Source organism: Pantherophis guttatus, chromosome 2 (assembly GCF_059756535.1).
Source record: "Pantherophis guttatus breed Tessera chromosome 2, ASM5975653v1, whole genome shotgun sequence".
In the NCBI taxonomy this organism is placed as follows: Eukaryota; Metazoa; Chordata; class Lepidosauria; order Squamata; family Colubridae; genus Pantherophis; species Pantherophis guttatus.
In genome coordinates this window covers 263,926,465-263,945,685 of record NC_142064.1, presented here as the reverse complement: position 1 = coordinate 263,945,685, position 19,221 = coordinate 263,926,465, and the positions used below count along the sequence as shown (strand labels likewise).

The window sequence follows — 19,221 nt, the reverse complement described above, 5'->3', positions numbered from 1 at the left end:
CACCATCGGAAGCACTTGATTGGTGCCATTGAGGCTCTTCTTCAGCCGGTCCTCCACTTGGCGGGTTCTAGTTTGCCTGCCGAGCTGTCTCTTGGGCTTTTTCTCCAGTGCTTCCTTCTGGTACTGGTGGAGTTCAAGGTCCATGGCCATCACCATTTGGTACCAGTCGTGCATGCGGTCTGGGACCCCCAGCAGATACAGGTATGGTATAGCAGCTTGTCCAAGCCTTCTTTAAAGAACTGGACCAAGAGGCACTTGGGCCAATGTCACAGTATTCTGGCAATTCTACGAAACTCCCTAACATACTCTTTGGCCGGGCGACCTCTTTGCTTGATGGCTTTGGCCTTCATCTTCAAATCTGCTCCTCAGCTTCTGCAGGAAGTCATTGATGTTTCCGAGCTCTGGTGCGTCTTCGTTGTACAGTTAGGTCACCCTCTCCATTGCCTCCCCGTCTAGTTTTCAGTGATGGCTTGGATTATTTCTTGATTGTTAGCGTAGGCATTCCCATAATGGTCAATGTGTGCCCACACTCGGTTCAGGTGGTAAGCCAACTTGTCTGGACTGCCATTGAAGGCGGCCCTAAAGTGTGGAGGACTTGCCAGCCAAGATGGTGGAGGAGGAGGTGGTGGTGGCGGAGTGGGAACTGGGGTCCACTGAGCTTGGACCCAGCCTTGCCCCAGGTAGTATACCCAACTGGATGGCACCTACCAAGCTGGCAGTAACTGGGACTGTCTAGGGGGGCTAACTGGTCTCCTGCTTCTTGGCAGGCTCCGCTGCAGTCCCGAGCTCAATCTGCCCGAGGGGAGTGGCAGCAGGCTGGCACCACCGATCCCTGCCACAATTGACCGGTCCCACCTGGGGAGAATTGCTCTTGGGCTGGAGTGTTCTGAAGGGAGTGGCGGAGGACTCGCGGCTTGGGTAGACCCGGTCCCTTGGGGGGGAAACATGAGAGTTGACTGGCTTAAGATGACTAGTACGTTCAGGCTGGTGTGAGTGACCCACACTGCTGAGGCTCATCCAGTCGAATCTCTCCAGCAACCCCTCTAGGGTCTGGCTATGAGCCGCGGTGTGATATCTCCAATCCCCAGAATTGCTAAGGTCTATGGGCACCATCGACCTCCACTCAAGGATTGTGGTCCACGATTCTTTTGTCTAAGTCATGGGCTGCTTTCTCACTGCATGCAGGTTGACAGCTGAAGTCTCCCTCCACCTGGTAGAGCTCTTTGGTGGCTGGCCACTTGGTGCAGATCTTGGGTCAGGTGCCCACCTGGCGCGCGATCTCTGCCATGGTTCTGCTATCCACTGTGTCTCCAAGGGGATGGGCAGACTGTCAAGAGGGTCCCCATAGGCTGCTGCAGTGTCTTCAATCTCGTTCTCTATCTTCCCAGTCTTCCCGTTGCCGGGAAGATTGGGTAAGCGGCCAGGGCACAGGACTCCGGATAGTGTCTCCGGTTGGAGAGTGAAGTTTAGTAGAGTTGGTTTAATGTCAGGTTCCAAGTAACATACCCTTAGCAAACAAAACTCCGAGGCAGGTAATTTCCTCAAAGAATAGTTTTATTTGATATGTCATATTGGCACAGGCTGGTGAAAACCGACTCTGAATATTCCCACAGTTTTCACCATTAAAAGTGAAAGTTTGTCACTTTCTCAAAACAATCAGTCACATGGTCCAATCAGGATACAACCCAGTTGGTAGGTGTCTCCAGTCCCCTCCTTCCGAGCACTTACAGGAATGTTCTTGGTTCCCATGAGAAAGCATTTTGTTTCGGCTACATCACCCCAACTATCTCTATTCCCCTCTCCCTAACCCTCTTCTCCAGTTTGTCAGTGCTGAAGTCCCAAAATGGCCTCAGTCAGGCCAGCTTCAGGGCTGACAGACAGCCCCCCTTAATTTAAAAGGAGTTCCTCGAAGAAGACAAGAAAGAACACAAAAAGATGATTAAAAACAAGCTAACCTCCTCTTCCTCCCGCTGGAGGCCCCTGTGTCTTATGGGGGTATTTGTTATGGAACTGCTTAACCAATTTGTCTGCCTTCACATCCCACAGGGTGTTAATCCCAAATTGTATAGCTTAAAGTATAGTTTAAAGCTTCTTGGATGAGAAGCGAAACATCTTCTCCAAATCCAATTTTAAGTCTAGGTAGAAAGTTTTCTTTTTTGGGCTTTAATCCTTTAATTTCCTCTTTGTTCTTCTCCCTCCAATTAAAATTCCCAAGTGCCAATTAGCTGCTTATTTCTGTGCCAGGACCTCTTTTAAGTTTTTTAAAATTTCTTTTTTACCTGTGAGTTGGTCAGTCACTCACCGGTACCAATACTCCATTCAGTCATCACTCCTGCACAAAATCTTATTCCAGTTGCCCCAGCTTCAGAGCGGTCATTTTAATGGCCACCACCCCCGACGCCGGTTCAGAGAACTGCCTCTGACCCTTCGAGGAACTTGCCTGTTCCTCTTGGTTGTCTGAGGTGCCTCTCTTTCTTCACTGTCCCTACAAGACAGTTCTGGTCCAAAGACCCCCCCGACAGCGGTTTGTCTGGCTGGATTTTTGCAAGGCTCGTTGGAGCCTGCTATTTTCCAGCCAGTCTCGCTGCAACGCTTCAGGTTCCTCCAGAAGCAAAACATCTTCAAAAAAAAACCAAGAAAGTCCAGTTGCCTCCTGAAAAAGCACCTTTGGGACAACCACGACCTGGATAACTAAGAATCTCTACAGATTTTAATCTGATTGGTTTTATTGATCTTTGAGATGACCATAAGAACACATAAAATTGGGACGCAGGTCAGGAGTTTGTCTAATATTTCTGACACTGATGCACTTTTCCTCTTTAGCAAGCAAGAAAGCAAAAGCCCTCAGGTGCCCTTCTTGGGCTGGCAAGCTAAGCAGGGATAACCCTGGAAAGTCCATGGATGGGAGACAAATTGGGAAGAAAAGGTCTGAAAGCTAGATTGTGGAGGGGGAGAAAAAGTGCTCCAAAAAAGGAAATGACAATTACAGGCAGTCCTCGAGTTACGTCCACAATTGAGCTCCAAATTTATGTTGCAGTTGTTAAGTGAGCTTTGCCCCATTTTACAACTTTTCTCATCAGACTTGTTAACTGAATCACTACGGTTGTTAAATGAATCTGGCTTCACCATTGACTTTGCTTGTCAGAAGGTCGCAAAGGGGATCACATGACCCCAGGACACTGCAACCATCATAAATGTGAGTTAGCTACCAAGAACCCCAATGTAAATTACGTGACCATGGGGATGATGCACTAATCATAAGTGTGAAAAACAGTCATAAGTCACTTTTTTCAGTACTGTTGTAACTTCGAACAGTCACTAAATGAACTGTGGTAAGTTGAGGTCTACCTGTAGTTTCTGTGTTGCTGTCAAGACACCTGTATCAACTAATCCATGAAATCAGCAGGCATTGAGTACCACTCTGAAGAGATTTGAGTTGAATTTTTGTGCAGTATAATTGACGTCCTCCTAACTTGCTTGTTCTTCTAGGAAGCTCCGACCACCAACACTACTTCCTCGGAGAAGTAACAGACTTGCCCGAGGGAATGTATAGTAGCAGGAGGATGAAGGCCACTTTTGACTCTCCTCCAAGGAGTCAGAAAGTCCCACTGAAAGAAAAACTGCACAAATGCCAATATTGTGGGAAGCTCTCTGACTGCCGCGCCCACTTGATTATTCACGAGCGAACCCACACAGGGGAGAAACCCCACAAATGCTCAGCGTGTGGGAAAAGCTTCACCCGGAAGGAATCTTTGATTATCCACGAGAGGTTCCATACAGGGGAGAAGCCCTACAAATGCTCATTGTGTGGTAAAACCTTCAGTGATAAAATCGGGCGCCTCATTCATGAGAGAACTCACACTGGGGAGAAGCCGTACAAATGTTCTGAGTGCGGGAAGAGTTTTGGCACTCGTTGCAACCTTCTGAGGCACCGGAGAGTTCATACAGGCGAGAAACCATACCATTGCTCAGACTGTGGCCAGAGTTTCCGATACAGACCGCAGTTAGTGATCCACGAAGGGACCCACAAAGGGGAGAAGCCTTATAAATGTGCAGACTGTGGAGAAACTTTCAGTCAGACGCGACATCTGGTGATACATAAGTGGACTCACACGGGAGAGAGGCCTCACCAATGTGCCATCTGCAGCAAAAGTTTCAATCAAAAGTCGGACCTTATTACGCACACCAGGACCCACACTGGGGAGAAGCCGTATGTCTGCTCCGACTGTGGGAAGAGTTTTATTTCGAGTTGCCAGCTGAGGAAGCACGAGAGAATTCACACCGGTGAGAAACCGTACCAGTGCGCAGAGTGCGGGAAATGCTTCACTTACAGTTCTCATCTCACCACGCACCAGCGGACACACACGGGTGAGAAACCTTACCAGTGCCCGGATTGTGGGAAATGTTTCATTTCTAGTTCTCACTTCACCACCCATAAAAGGACGCATACTGGCGAGAAGCCCTACCAGTGTACCTACTGCGGGAACAGTTTCATTCAGCGATCGCAGCTTGCCAAACATGAGAGGTCGCACACAGGAGAGAAGCCCTACATCTGTTCTGAGTGTGGGCAGAGCTTCCGGTGGAGCCAAGGGCTCAAAAAGCACATGCGGACTCATACTGGCGAGAAGCCATATGGGTGCACTGCGTGCGAGAAAACATTTTCCAGTTCCTTTAATCTGTCCAGGCATCAGAAAATACATGTGAGGGAGAAGCTATAATGGGGTGCTTTTAGACAAAAGACGGTAGGGTGATCGGTATAGCTCGATACAGGTAGTCCTTGTTTGAAATGACAATCAACATGAAAAAGGGGATTTACAACCTGGATTGACATGGTCATGTGACAAAAATTTTGGGCACATGACAACAGAGCTATTTGCGGTATCCCATGGTCACCTGACCACATTTTTGTAATGGTTGTTGCAGAAAACCAGCACTTGGCAAAACTGCATCCATAGTAAACAATCGGTTTGCGTAAGAACCATGGTGTTTATGTAAAAACAGCAGATTTTGCTTAATTAATTTGGTTATACACTTAACAACCACCGTGAAAGGGTTGGTAATATCAGGTTGGTAATATTCTGTGACTGTTGTGACATGACTGTAATGGACAGGCTCTGAGCTGTGGTGGCTCAGTGGTTAGAACGCAGTACTACTGCAGGTTATTTTTGGTGATTGCTGGCTGCCTGCAGTTCGGCAATTCGATTCTCACTTGTTCAAGGTTGACTCGGCCTTCCATTCTTCTGAGGTGGGCAAAATGAGGATCCAGATTGTTGGGGGCAATATGCTGACTCTGTAAACCACTTAGAGAGCCTGTAAAGCTATATATAAGTCTAAGTGCTATTGCTACTGTTATGTCAAGGACTGCCTGTTGTGGGTGTAGTATGGCGTAGGTCAAAAAAGAACACAGAAAGAACGGAACCAAGTCATGTTTGGTCAGCTGCTAAACCAGAATGCTGTAAAGATCTGGTTTGCTTGTTTCTTGAGAATGACCTTATTTCCCATTTGGCTACACCTGCTAGTCGGAGAAACTAAACCAGAAGTATCTCCTCTCCACTCCCAAATCTGCAAGGTAGTGAGATTGCCAGACCTAATGATATTATCATGCTGAAATATATTCCAAGACATTGCAAAGAATGCTGAAGTTGGGTACAAGGTCTTGTTGCATTTTAAAATGGTTATATGGGTAGTCCTCGACTTACAACCACAATTGAGCACAACAATTCTTTTGGCAAGGGAGAAATTTGTTAAGTGAGTTTTGCCCCATTTTATGACTTTTCTTGCCTCATTTGTTAAGTGATTCACTACAGTTGATAAATTAGTAATCCGGTTATTAAGTGAATCTGGCTTTCCCATTGACTTTGCTTATCAGCAGGTCACAAAAGGGAATCATGACCTTGGGACACAGCATCCATCATAAATATGAACCAATTGCCAAGTATCTGAATTTTGATCACATGATCATGGGGTCAAGTGTGAAAATCGGTCATATGTCACTTTTGTCAATGCCGTTGTAATTTGGAACAGTCATTAAATGAACTGTTGTTAAGTCAAGGACTAACTGTATTATGGTTTTATAGCAAGTGCTATTTGGGAAGAGAGCTCGACATCTGCAGATGTTTCAGAACCTTGTGTTACATAACTGGTGCAAATTCTTTCTCTGTTTCATTAACCATGATTGGTAAACTGGTCTCTGGCTCATTGTTTTTTTTTAAAGAAGATTGGAAAATGGAGTTTCCAAGGTGAAGAGTTGCCAGTTTATATACCACCCTAAACAGGTCAGAGAAAGGACTTCCTTGGGGTGGTTTGTGAATAACTCTGAACATATTTTTTTTTCCCTAAAAACTTGACCGAGTGCAGACTGAGATACCTTGGTTTGTTCAACAAAGCATGATTAGAAATAAACTCAAGTGCAGTACAGTACAGTGTACGAATGCAGGATGTTTAGCCATTTTTGATGGCAAGAGGAGTCACATACAAGACAAAGATCATTCTCGGAAAGCCTGAATACTTCAGTATGTAGTTTGCAAATGTGGCCTGTATGTTTGCTCATTGATTGAAAAGTTAATCTGTAAATCAATTGCAAGGAACCTGATTGGATTCCAGCTTTGTGACGGTTCCCAGTTTACTACAGGTAGTGCTTGTCTTAGGACCAGTCGATGAGCAACCGTCTGTTATGAACTTCCCTAGGGGTACTTATGAACCACATTTGATCTGATGGTTGCCACTCCCTCCCACAATTTCCTTGATTGTAATTTTGGGCACTTGGCAATCAAGTTGCATTTACAGCCTTTTGTAATGCCTACATCGTGACTGCATCCTAAGTTGCATTAACAGAGGGATTCAATCAAGATAATGTGAGGTACTAATACCGATCTATAAAGCCTTAGTAAGACCACATCTAGAATACAGCATCCAGTTTTGGTCACCACACTATAAAAAAGATGTTGAGATTCTAGAAAAAGTGCAGAGGAGAGCAACAAAGATGATTAGGGGATTGGAGATTAAAACATAGGAAGAACGGTTGCAGGAACTGGGCATGGCTAGTCTAGTAAAGAGAAGGACCAGGGGAGACATGATAGCCATCTTCCAATACTTGAGGAGCTGCCACAGAGAGGAGGGGGTCAAGCTATTTTTCAAAGCACCTGAAGGCCACACAAGGAATAATGGATGGAAACTGACCAAGGAGAGATTCAACCTAAAAATGAGGAGGAACGTTCTGACAGTGAGAACAATCAACCAATGGAACAGCTTTGCCTTCGGAAGTTGTGGGAGCTTCATCACTTGAGACTTTTAAGAAAAAATTGGACTGCCATTTGTCAGAAATGGTGTAGGGTCTCCTGCTTGAGCGGGGGGTTGGACTAGATGACCTATAAGGTCCCTTCCCACTCTGTTAATCTGTTAATGTTGAGACTCTAGATAAAGAGTGCAGAGAAGAGCAATAAAGATGATTAGGGGACTGAAGACTAAAACATATGAAGAACAGTTGCTGGAACTGGGCATGGCTAGTCTAGTGAAGAGAAAGACCAAGGGTGACATGATAGAAGTCTTCCAATATTTGAGGGTCTGTCAAAGAGAGGAGGGGGAGGTCAACCTATTTTCCAAAATACCTGAAGGCCAGACATGGAATAACATTGAAACTGAACAAGGAGAGATTCAACCTAGAAATAAGGAGAATCATTCTTGGTCAGCATGAGTGAAACTGCCTCCCTTTGAGCTTTTGGCCTGATGTGCCATTGTGTCCTAAATCCTTGATAGCCACCAAAGAGCAGTCAGAAAATTTTAGGATGTAGAGAGGCTTTGGTTTATGCTGAGAATCCCTCCTACCAAAGGGCAGGAATCTTTTGATCAGCTTTCTGAAAATTAGTAGCCTCCAAGTATTTTGCTCAAGCTATTTGGGAACTATAAGGCCGAAATCTAACCCATCTAGAAATTGGGGAAGGCTGCTCTAGACTTTGCAAGAATGAAGATGGAAGGATAATATCTCCTATCTAGATCTGATTTGGAAGCAATACTGGTTAATAAATAGAACATCTTGCTTCATGGAGTTGTGCGTGCTCCTTTGCTGGAGGTTTTCAAGAAAATATTAGACAACCATTTATCCGGAATGATATCAGGACTCCTGCCTAAGGCAGGGGGTTGGACTAGAAGACCTCCAAGGTCCCTTCCAGCTCTACAATTCTGTGACATTTGCAGGTATTGTTCCACATTTCATTATTCTGTTATTGGATGATGCTTACAATCATTTTAGGGCTGTGCGCACACAAGCAAGACCTTCATACATTTTTATGAAGCACAGCACCTCCCTAATTTTGAGAATCTATGTAGGATCAAGCTTCACTCTTCAAGCTTTGCTCAGTTGCAAAGATAGGTTGTGAGCAGGGGTGAAATGCTCCCTGTTCGGTCTGGTTCGCCCAAACCGGTAGTAAAAAAGGCTACTGGTTTGCCGAACCGGTAGCAAAAGATATAAAAAAAAAAAGTTCCGACAATCAGCTGAGCGACACATGATCGTTGGAACTTTTTTAAAAAACTTTTTACCATTTTTTATTACCAATTCTCCAGAACCGGTAGTTAAAAATCCTTTTAAAAGTAAAAAAAAAGCCTCTGATGATTGCGTGCCACAGCTGTGATCATCAGAGCCTTTTTTTTTTTTTACCTTTAAAAGCATTTATTTACAACCTATTCAGGCGAATAGGTTGTAAAAAAATGCTTTTAGAAGTAAAAAAAAAAGGCTCTGAAGATCGCACGGCACAGCTGATCACACCTCCCCTCCCCCTGCGTGATATTCTACTTACCCCATGCCTCCTTTTGGCGTGCACTGCGCACATGTGCACCTTGCATTTGGTACATCCGCAGCCAGTGAATTGGTAGTAAACCGGTTCAGATTTCACCACTGGTTGTGAGGATGTTATCCTACATCCCCAAGACTAATAACTGGCTAGAGCAGTCTTTACTCATCTCCATGGGAGGTGCTCTTCACTGCTTCCTGTTTCAACGTAGTGCCCCAGACCCAAAAATGTGACCTAATGACCATTTTTCAGAGTTATGATGGTTGCACCATCCCTGCGGTCACTTGATTTACATCTGGATGCTTGACAACTGACTCACATTTATGACGGTTGCAGCATCCCAGAGTCCTGTTATCCCCCTTTGCAACCTTCTGACAAGCAAAGTCAATAGGGAAAAACCAGATTCACATAACAACTGTGTTACTAACTGCAGTGATTCACTTTAACAAATATGGCAAGAAAAGTCATAAAATGGGCCAAAACTCACATAACAACATAAATTTTGGGCTCATTGTGGTCATATGTTGAGAACTAAATATATCCGTACTTAATTTAATATCTGGAGCAGTGAAAGGTTGGACAATGAGTAAGAACACACAGTTGCAGCTAATTGGTTGAAGAGAGCTGGCCACTGCATGAGGCAATATAAGCTGTGATAGGCTACTCTGAATGTGAAGGGGGAGTTTCCTTGTTTCCCGCTTTTTTTCCTCTGTGTGTTCTGTAATTTACCTCATCATGTTCCTGCTATGTTGATTTACCTCACGATGCCCCTGTTTGGCCAACTATCTTGTTTGCTCTAAATATAATTGTTTATATAAAACTACAAGTTTGTGTCAGCGTCTCTCTGACCCCATTGAGATACTAGCTGTGCAATTCCCTCTCAACCTGATGGGACATAATCAAAAAAATATTTCAAACATCTTAGTGATCGGACAAGCATGTTTTTCAGCCGTCTGTCTCTAGATGGCAGCCTGTGGATCAGCAGCGATCTGCATTGACACAACTGTCAATGCAGAGGCTGCATCAATGATTGAGGGGAAAGGACTTGAAACCCTTGAGTATTAAATTGGTAGAGAGGATATTGGTGGGGAAGAGAAAAGGGTCAGAGAAACTTCCTCTTCTGGCTCATCCATGAAGGGAAAGTGGTGTGCAGAGAGGCTTTCGTGCTTTTCCCAAGGTGGAAGCAGCATCTGGAAGAGTTGAGGGCAGGTGGGAGGAGAGGCCGGGAGCAAAAATTCGGGCTGTTTAGTTTCCTCCCCAGTGTAAAAGCAGAAAAGCAACTAGGTTCAAACGTGTCAGCTGCTATCTATTTTATAAATGAAATAAATTCTACTCCATTGGTGCTGCATGCTTCAAAAGTCGTGCCTTCAATTTTCTGGTGGTGGGGGATTTAAAAAACCTCCTTCAAGTTAGTTTTGACTCATTGTGGTTTCATGGGTATGTTTAAAGGGCAGCAATATGAGACTGATCTGCCACTGCTATCTTCTGAGATTTTTTTTCTTCACTTCCATGTCCAGCCAACCAACAAACACTGGTTTTCCTAGTCCTGTCCCGTCTGTTTATTAACCAGGTTCAACTATGCTTAACACACCTACTCAGACAAAGCAATTCTCCATATGATTGCGAAGAGACCCTGTGAGTCTACGGTGGCCAAAAATCAGAGGGCCTCAAATTGCTCCTTTGCAGACTAAGGAATTTTGTGAAAAGGCTTGCAAGGAGCTGTGCCTATTAATGCAATGGATTAGAAAAGGCGCTACCAGACTCCTCCTGACATGCTTTATAAGATTAAATATTGAGGGAAAAGGCAGCATCTCCAGCCACGAATTGCATGGTTGAAGGATGGTGGGCCTTGCAATTGCCCCTCTTCAACATCCATGCATTCCTAATTTGCACCTCTTGCAGCTGTGGATTAGGGCATGCAAGTTTCTTTTACTATTGCAGTGATTGTCATCTCTCTTTTTTTAAAAAAATACCGGTGCTTGCTTTCCATTCTTTGGCTTTTCTTGGTGTGTGTGTGTGATATGTGTGAGCCTCCGGCAGTGCCACAATCACCCCCCTCCATGCAGCGGCTTCAGTGAAGGGGTTAAACACAGAGAGCTTTCCTCTTGCGCCTAGAGAGGAGGCAGGAAAGGAGGAAAAGACGGGTTGGGAGCCCAGTTCCCTGCCCATCTCGCCCCCCCCCCCTTTCTGGTCTCCAGACATCCCTTATGCGAGGGCTGCGGAGATCCCTTCGTGGGGAGGGGTGCTCAAGATGCGCCAGGTGGGCAAAGGACGCTGCAAGGATGCTGCAAGAGGAGGGTTGGACCAGGAGGGGGAGGAGGGAGAGGAGGGGGGAGGAAAGGTGGAAGAGGAGGAGGGGGAATCCCCAGGTGCAGGAAGGGAAAAGGAGATTCCTGGGGACGGGGGGGAGAAACGTGGAGGCAATATTTTTACAGTGGGGCCTCTTCCCTTCTGAATTCTCTGGTTTTTACTTGCAGGCACTGAGCCTCCGCTAGACTCTGATTCCCCTTGAAATCCTTCCTTCCAAGTCTCCTTCCTTCCCCTTAGCCCAACATCTTGGTGCAGGACAGCTCCCTGCTTGTGGCTTCCTGGTGTTGCCGTTCCCAGGTTCCCGGGCTGCTGACGGGGAAGGATCGGGTCCCCAAAGTAAGTCTGGAGGGATAGAAGAGGTGGAAGACTTGGGGAGACCTGAGTTCAGAGGGAAGGTGGCTGAAGGGGCTCCGTCCGAGGTTATGAACCATGCTAGGAGGAGCCCAGTGGCATCTGAAAGGTTGGTGAGACCTGAGAGGTTTGTTTTGAGATGCAGCATCTGAATCTGCCTCTCTTAAGATGCCCAGACTCCTTTTCTGGTGACTGCTGCCTCCCTCTTTATCTCTGCCCCACTAACTGAACATCTGGGTGGAAGTTTTTAATGTTACTTTTAACAGGTAGTCCTCAACTTACCACCACAATTGAGCCCAAAATTTCTGTTGCTGAGTCAGACATTGGTTAAGTGAGTTTTGCCCCATTTTACAATTTTTTTTGCTCCAGTTGTTAAGTGAATCACTGCAGTTATTAAGCTTAGTAACGTGGTTGTGAAGTGAATCTGGCTCCCAATTGATTTTGCTCAGAAAGTCACAGAAGAGGACCACATGATTGCAGGATACTGCAACCATCATAAAAATGAGTCCACTCTCAAGCACCTAAATTTTGATCCCGTGACCAGGGGGATGCTTTCCAACAGTTTTAGAAAGAAAGGACTCTTGGAGCCAGGTTTTACTCCAAATGGCACCTGGGTTGTTTCTTGCTGATGTCTTCTTCTGAAATTAGTTTGACTTCCTGATTTAATGTATAGTTTCAAGATTTCATAGCCACCTGTATGTGCCATCTAAACTTGTGCGCCCCTCTTTTAATTTCCCAAGGCCTGTGAAATGTTGAGCAGTATTTTAACAGGGTAAATTTAAAAGCAGTGATCAAATTAAATGCACTGTAAAGTCAGGGCAGTTTCAGGAGGGAATTCCCAGAATCGGTGGGGCTTTCATCATGCAGAGACAAAAACTTGCTATTTCAGATATTAAAAGCTGACTTTTTACTACTTCAGAGATTGCCTTAACATTATGTCTTTATTGGTTTGATTTATATTCCTGTTTTGTACATTTTGTACACACAGGGCATCACGGAAGCTTGAATGGATTTCTGCAGAGAGTTTTCTCCATCTATAGCTGAATATTGATGATTTGCCTTATAAGGGTAGAATCAAGATTTTATTTGGAGATAGTAAGTGATAATTCTTACAGTTTATTATAGAAAACTCTATATTAAGGATCCCTATGCATTGGAAGATAAATTTAATCATTACGTATGCTGTTCTAACCATTAGCTAAATTGAAGTAATTACAGAATCATATCTGGGTCGTCTTCCGAGCTTTCGGACTCATGCTGGAGTCCCTCTTCAGGGAACTTCTCTCTAGCAGAGAGTGTGCTGTTCTGTGTGTGGTATTTATAGTGTCTGTTGTATGTGGGTACTGGGATGTGTTGATGACTGGCTTTTAAATTGTTGGTTGTTGTTTGCTTATGCTGCCCAGCTCTTCACCTTCTAATTACTTGATAGGCTGGCCGGTAAATCAGCACTCTTATTTGACTGACGAAGGGCCTGTTTCCTAGGTGTCAATCACTTCCCTGGGTATTTTTGTGCCTGTTTGTCCCCCAAACTTAGTAGCTTGTGTTTTTGTGTGAGAACTATAAATACCACTAAAAATACCACACACAGAACAGTACACAGTATAGTACACAGCTAGAGAGAAGTTCCCTGAAGATGGGCTCCAACATGAGTCCGAAAGCTCAGAAGACCAAAACCACATGCACACATACACACGCCTTCATTTGTGATATAATTACGTGAATGTGATTAATTATATTTAATTAATATATTTGATATAATTAATCAAATTAACCCAAGCATTAAAGCAGTTCCCCAAGGATTATTTATTTTGACTGCCTGTTGGATTTTCATAATGCTTCTAGAAAATCCAGATTGTAGAATTGGATCCAGATCATCAAAGAGTACTGGGGAGAAACAGACCTTTATGGATCCTCGGCTTCCCTTTTGTGCATAAGTAATTATGATAATTTCTATTCTTGCCAGGAAGAAAGATGGAGGCAAAGGACTCGCTTGGATCTCAGGCAGGAAAGAGAGAGCCAGCGAGGGGAAGTGTTCAAACTATGGCAACACAGGAATATCTGAATGGTTTCACTACATCTCAGATTAAGCAAGAACCAGAAGAGGGGCTGGACCAGTTGTGTGAGATCCAGAAAAGAGAAACTCTGAGGGCTCCATATTTGGATGGAAGAAACTCTCCACCTTCTCAGTCCTCACCAGAGAATAACACTAGGCCGCCTTTTAGCAGAAAGGCCGATCTCCATCAACGGTCCCTCAGAGGAAAAGCTGCATCCGAAACCTTGCCAGGCCTGGGCTGTATGGAAGTTCCCAAATTTTACGAAGGCCTGGATTCCCCAGTGGAAATGAAGGAAGAGTTGGTGGAGGAGGGCAAGCTCAGTGTGGTGCTACAATGCCAACGCTTCCGGCAGTTTCGCTATGAGGAAGCTGAAGGGCCTCAGAAAGTGTTTGGTCACCTCTGGGACCTTTGCTGCCAGTGGCTGAAGCCGGAGCATCACTCTAAGGAGCAAATCCTGGAGCTGGTGATCTTGGAGCAGTTCCTGATGATCCTGCCGCTGGAAATGCAGAACTGGGTTCGGGAACAGTGTCCGGAGACGGGGAGCCAGGCGGTGGCTTTGGCCGAGGACTTTCTTCGGAGGCTGCCACAAGGAGCTGAGCAGAGGGTGAGCATGGAACCTTGTCATGTTGGGCACCCTTGTAGAGCTCAGTTTATGACCACAATTGAACCCCAAATTTCTGTTGCTAAGTGAGACATTTGTTAAGTGAGTTTTGCCCCATTTTGCGACTTTACTTGTTAATCATTGTGGCTGATAAGTTAATTACATGTTTGTTAAGTGAATCTGGCTTCCCCATTGACTTTGTCAGAAAGTGGCAAAAGAGGATCACATGGCCCCAGGACATCTCAGATTCAGGGATTGTCTTCTCCATCATTGCCAGTCTGAGACATTAAAATTAGGACATTTTAAACTTGTTCTGGACAACTAAGCTGTGATTTCCCTTGTAACTTTACCAATCTCTAAAAGGTTTGTAGTCTTTGAAAATTATGTTGCCAGAGTTCGAGAAGGGCTGAAATGAATCTCCAGTCGATCTTGATTTGTGTACCAGCTATTGGCTGATATTGAGAAGATGTGTTCCAATTGTCTCCTTAGACATCTTCATGTTTCTCACGTACAGGAAGATCTGACAGACTTGCAACATGAGCCTTCCAATTCCGAACTGGATCCATTGGATATTGTGAAAGTTGAGGTCCCCATGGATGGAGACAGTGAGTAGACCAAAATGCTTTGAAAAACCTGGGGATGAAATCTAGTAAATGTAGAGGAAAGTGGTTGATCAATCTGAAACTACGTCCTGATGATGGCCTTCAGGGTATTTGAAGGTGCTTGTCACCACAAATCTTAGTAACAGAATTGCCAGCCCCAATTGTGATCACTAAGTGAGGACTTAGTTACCACTATGTGGTCTTATTCTTCCTGTGATTGATGGGGAGGAGACTAATGTGCAGTAGGGAGTCTCTCTGGATGGCTTTCCTATTAGAAAGCTGGTGTGTGCAGGGGTGAAGATGCTGTTGCTGGACTAAGAGTGGGGACACCAAAGTTTCAGTCTCTCCTCAGCCATCAAACATCCCTCAGTGTCAACCCCACTAGGCTTACTGAGTCATTACAATACAAACCTATTTTATTGTAACAGCTGAGAATTACGTTCATTCTGAGCTGAGTCCCAATTAGTTGCAAAACAAGTCCTTCAGAAGAAGTCCTTCGGGATAATCACCAACCTTTATCTTCTTTGACACCCTGCCAAAGGCCTTACTTGGCAAAGCCCCATGAAATTCAGAAACAAACAAGAGATGCCGACTGAAAACAGAGTTCACAACATTGCTTTCCTGCAAAAGTCCCAAGTGCCTTTGTTTCTCTTTTAAGCCTTATGGGAGGGGCCAATCGTCTCCTGGCCTTACTCCTGAGTCATCCCTTTTGCTTTAGTTGCTCTTGCCTTCTGGTAGCTCTGCGCATGCATGCACTAGGAACAGACTCTTCCTGTTCCTCTGCCTCTCTGCTGTCTGACTCTGGGGGCTCCGGAGTCCGCTCATCACTCCCAGATGGCCCTGGCCCCATCTCTGCCTCTGACACAGAGCCCTCGTGTGGGCCTTCCCCAGACTCCAGGACTGGCCCATGTTCCTCCCCAGCCTCCTCACTGTCCAACTCCGCTGCCAGCTCCGCAGGCTGCTGGCGGAACACAACAAAAGTGCTCCAAAAAAAGAAAATGACAATTACAGGCAGTCCATGATTTACGACAACAATTGAGCCCCAAATTTATGTTGCTAAGCGAGACAGTTGTTAAGTGAACTTTGCCCGATTTTAGAACTTTTCTCATCACTCTTGTTAACTGAATCACTGCAGTTGTTAAATTGGTTGCACTGTTGTTAAGTGAAACTGGCTCACACATTGACTTTGCTCAGAAGATCACAAAAGGGATCAAGTGACCCAAAACACTGCAACCATCATAAATGTGAGTTAGCTGCCAAGCATCCGAATACAAATCATGTGACTATTGGGAATGCTGCATAGTCATAAGTGTGAAAAATGGTCGTAAGTCACTTTTTCCATTGCCACTGTAACTTTGAATGGTCACTAAATGAACTGTTGTAAGTCAAGGACTACCTCTTGTTTCTATCTTGCTGTCAAGACACCTGTATTGACTAATCCATGAAATCAGCAGGCATTGAGTGCCATTTCAAAGAGATTTGAGTTGAATTTTTGTGCAGTATAATTGACGTATTCCTAATTTGCTTGTTCTTCTAGGAAGCTCCGATCATCAACACTACTTTCTCGGAGAAGTGACAGACCTGCCCAAGGGAATGTACAGCAGCAGGAGGATAAAGGTGACTTCTGACTCTCCTTCAAGGAGACAGAAAGTCCCACTGAAGAAAAAACTACACAAATGCCAATATTGTGGGAAGCTCTCCGACTGCCGCTCCCACCTGATTATTCATGAGCGAACCCACACAGGGGAGAAGCCCTACAAATGCTCGTTGTGCGGCAAAACCTTCAGTATTAAAGGCAGGCACCTCATCCATGAGAGATCTCACACCGGGGAGAAGCCGTACAAATGCTCTGAGTGCGGGAAGAGCTTTGACACTCACTGCAACCTCCTGAGGCACCGGAGAGTTCACACGGGCGAGAAACCCTACTGTTGCTCGGACTGCGGCCAGAGTTTCCGGTACAGACCGCAGTTAGTGATCCACGAAGGGACCCACAAAGGGGAGAAGCCTTATAAATGTGCAGACTGTGGAGAAACCTTCAGTCAGATGAGGCATCTGGTGATACATAAATGGACTCACACGGGAGAGTGGCCTCACAAGTGCGCCGTCTGCAGCAAAAGTTTCAATCAAAAGTCAGACCTTATTACTCACACCAGGACCCACACGGGGGAGAAGCCGTATGTCTGCTCTGATTGTGGGAAGAGTTTCATTTCGAGTTGCCAGCTGAAGAAGCACGAGAGAATTCACACTGGGGAGAAACCGTACCAGTGCGCAGAGTGCGGGAAATGTTTCACTTACAGTTATCACCTCACAACGCACAAGCGGATACACACGGGCGAGAAACCTTACCAATGCCCGGATTGTGGAAAATGTTTCATTTCTAGTTCTCACTTCGCCACCCATAAGAGGACTCATACTGGCGAGAAGCCACACCAATGTACCTACTGCAGGAACAGTTTCCTTGAGCGATCACAGCTTGCCAAACATGAGAGGTTGCACACAGGAGAAAAGCCCTTCATCTGTTCTGAGTGTGGGAAGAGCTTCCCGCAGAGCCAAGAGCTCAAAAAGCACATGCGGACTCACACTGGCGAGAAACCGTACGGGTGCTCCAAATGCGAGAAAACGTTCTCCAGTTCCTCTAATCTGTCCAGGCATCAGAAAATACATTTGAGGGAGAAGCTGTAATCGGGCGCTTTTAGAGATAAGACAGTAGTATGATCAGAATAGCTAGATACCTGTAGTCCTAGTTCGAAGTGACAATCGACCTGGAAAGGGGGACTTGCAACCTGGATTGGAGTTCTGACTGTCAGGTCACCTTCATGGTCATGGTCAAATTTTGGGCAGTTGACAACAGAACAATTTGCAGTATCCCACGGCTACCTATCCATATGGTCTATCCATATCATCACAAAGGACTTTGTTAAGATACAGGTAGTCCTTGACTTACAACAGTTAATTTAGTGACCATTTGAAGTTACAACGGCACTGAAAAATGTGACCTAATGACCATTTTTCAGACTTATGACTGAAGAAAGTTAGCACCCACCCTCCTCCTAGAAGAATGAAATATTTTAGAAAACATTGAAAAGGCAGAATATTATATTTCCCTAAATGAGAACTGGAGAAACATGTTTTTTTTTTCTGAGGCAGGAAACAGACTCAGTCTTTCTTAATAACCCCAAAGATACTGTGGAGGCTACCTTTTAGAAATGCAGATTTGGTAATCCATTCAAGATAGGATTAAAACCCCAAGGAAGCCAGCATCTAGGATTAATTACATTTGTTAAACAAGATTAAAAACCCCAACTCATTGCTGGCCTTCAAGAGACAAACTAACTAAAACCAAATAACAAAATACACAAAACAAGCCTCTAAATTACAAAATGCTTTAGAACAAAGTGTATAAATATCAGCGGTAAAATGCTACGGGTTCACACCGGTTTCGGGCGAACCGGTAGTCATATAAACTACCAGTTCAGGTGAACTGGTAGTAAAAAAAAAAAAGCTACTGGTTCCTTCAAACCGGTATTTCCAACGATCAGCTGTGCCACACGATTTAAAATTGCTAGAAAGCAGGAAATCCTGCTTTCTAGTCAATCTAAATCGTGCGGCACAGCTGTTCCCCCCTTGCTGTTGTACTTACCTTCCCAAGCCTCCTTTTTCCATGCGAAGCACGTTTGGTGTGTACTGCGCATGCATGCGCAGCGTGCGTTTGGCACGGACTGTGTGGGCTGCGAACCGGTGTTAAATTGGGGAAGATTTCAGCACTGATAAAAATCCATGTGCTCATGAAATCAGGTGGTCAGGTACTCAGAATCACAGGTGCTTGGTGGTTCTGCTTCACTATTAAAACCAACTTTCCAATCAGCCTCCATGTTTCCAGTGTCTTTCTCCTCACTTAGAACTGAACCCGGATGGACATTTCTTCCAACATGACTGTTGCAGCATCCCGGCAGTCAGGTGATTTACATCTGCATGCTTGACAACTGACTCACATTTATGATGGTTGCAGCGTCCCAGAGTCCCGTAATCCCCTTTTGCAGCCTTCTGACAAGCAAAGTCAATAGGGAAAAACCAGATTCACTTAACAACCGTGTTACTAATTTAAGAACTGCAGTGATTCGCTTTAACAGATGTGGCAAGAAAAGTCATAAAATGGGCCAAAACACAATTAACAACATAAATTTTGGGCTCAGTTGTGGTCATATGTTGAGGACTAAATGTACCTGTACTTAATTTAATAGCTGGAGCAGTGAAAGGTTGGACAATGAGTAAAAACACACAGTTGCAGCTAATTGGTTGAAGAGAGCTTTGCATGAGGCAATCTAAGGTGTGATAGGCTACTCTGGATGCGGAGGGGGAGTTTCCTTGTTTCCCGCCTTTTTTCCTCTGTAATTGTAATTTGCCTCATGCTCTGTAATTTACCTCATGATATTCCTGCTATGTTGATTTACCTCATGATGTCCCTGTTTGGCTGATTTATCTTGTTTCCTTTAAATATAATTGTTTATATAAAACTA

At 44.9% G+C, this 19,221-nt stretch overlaps 3 protein-coding genes across 15 annotated transcripts in view; all 3 read left to right on the top strand.

Moving 5' to 3' along the window:
• LOC148115755 (uncharacterized) overlaps positions 1 to 9,612 on the top strand; it is a 22,071-nt gene extending 12,459 nt beyond the window's left edge. For all 6 annotated transcript variants that reach the window (XM_087884004.1, XM_087884005.1, XM_087884003.1 and 3 more), the window contains exon 4: positions 3,490 to 9,612. In XM_087884004.1, the coding sequence (XP_087740130.1) occupies positions 3,490 to 4,718 (1,229 nt within the window). In that variant the 3' untranslated portion in view covers positions 4,719 to 9,612. The remainder of the gene's footprint in view (positions 1 to 3,489) is intronic.
• LOC148115753 (uncharacterized) overlaps positions 1 to 19,221 on the top strand; it is a 45,402-nt gene that overhangs the window by 12,426 nt on the left and 13,755 nt on the right. The gene's annotated exons all lie outside the window — the stretch shown is intronic.
• LOC148115754 (uncharacterized) overlaps positions 1 to 19,221 on the top strand; it is a 20,486-nt gene extending 1,265 nt beyond the window's left edge. Inside the window, exons 1-6 of one of the 7 annotated variants that reach the window (XM_087884014.1) lie at positions 10,939 to 11,046; positions 11,264 to 11,432; positions 12,436 to 12,542; positions 13,411 to 14,105; positions 14,617 to 14,707; positions 16,242 to 19,221. In XM_087884014.1, coding sequence (XP_087740140.1) covers positions 13,419 to 14,105; positions 14,617 to 14,707; positions 16,242 to 17,386 — 1,923 coding nt within the window. In that variant the 5' untranslated portion in view covers positions 10,939 to 11,046; positions 11,264 to 11,432; positions 12,436 to 12,542; positions 13,411 to 13,418 and the 3' untranslated portion in view covers positions 17,387 to 19,221. The other 6 variants (XM_087884018.1, XM_087884016.1, XM_087884012.1 and 3 more) reach the window with 6 other exon arrangements.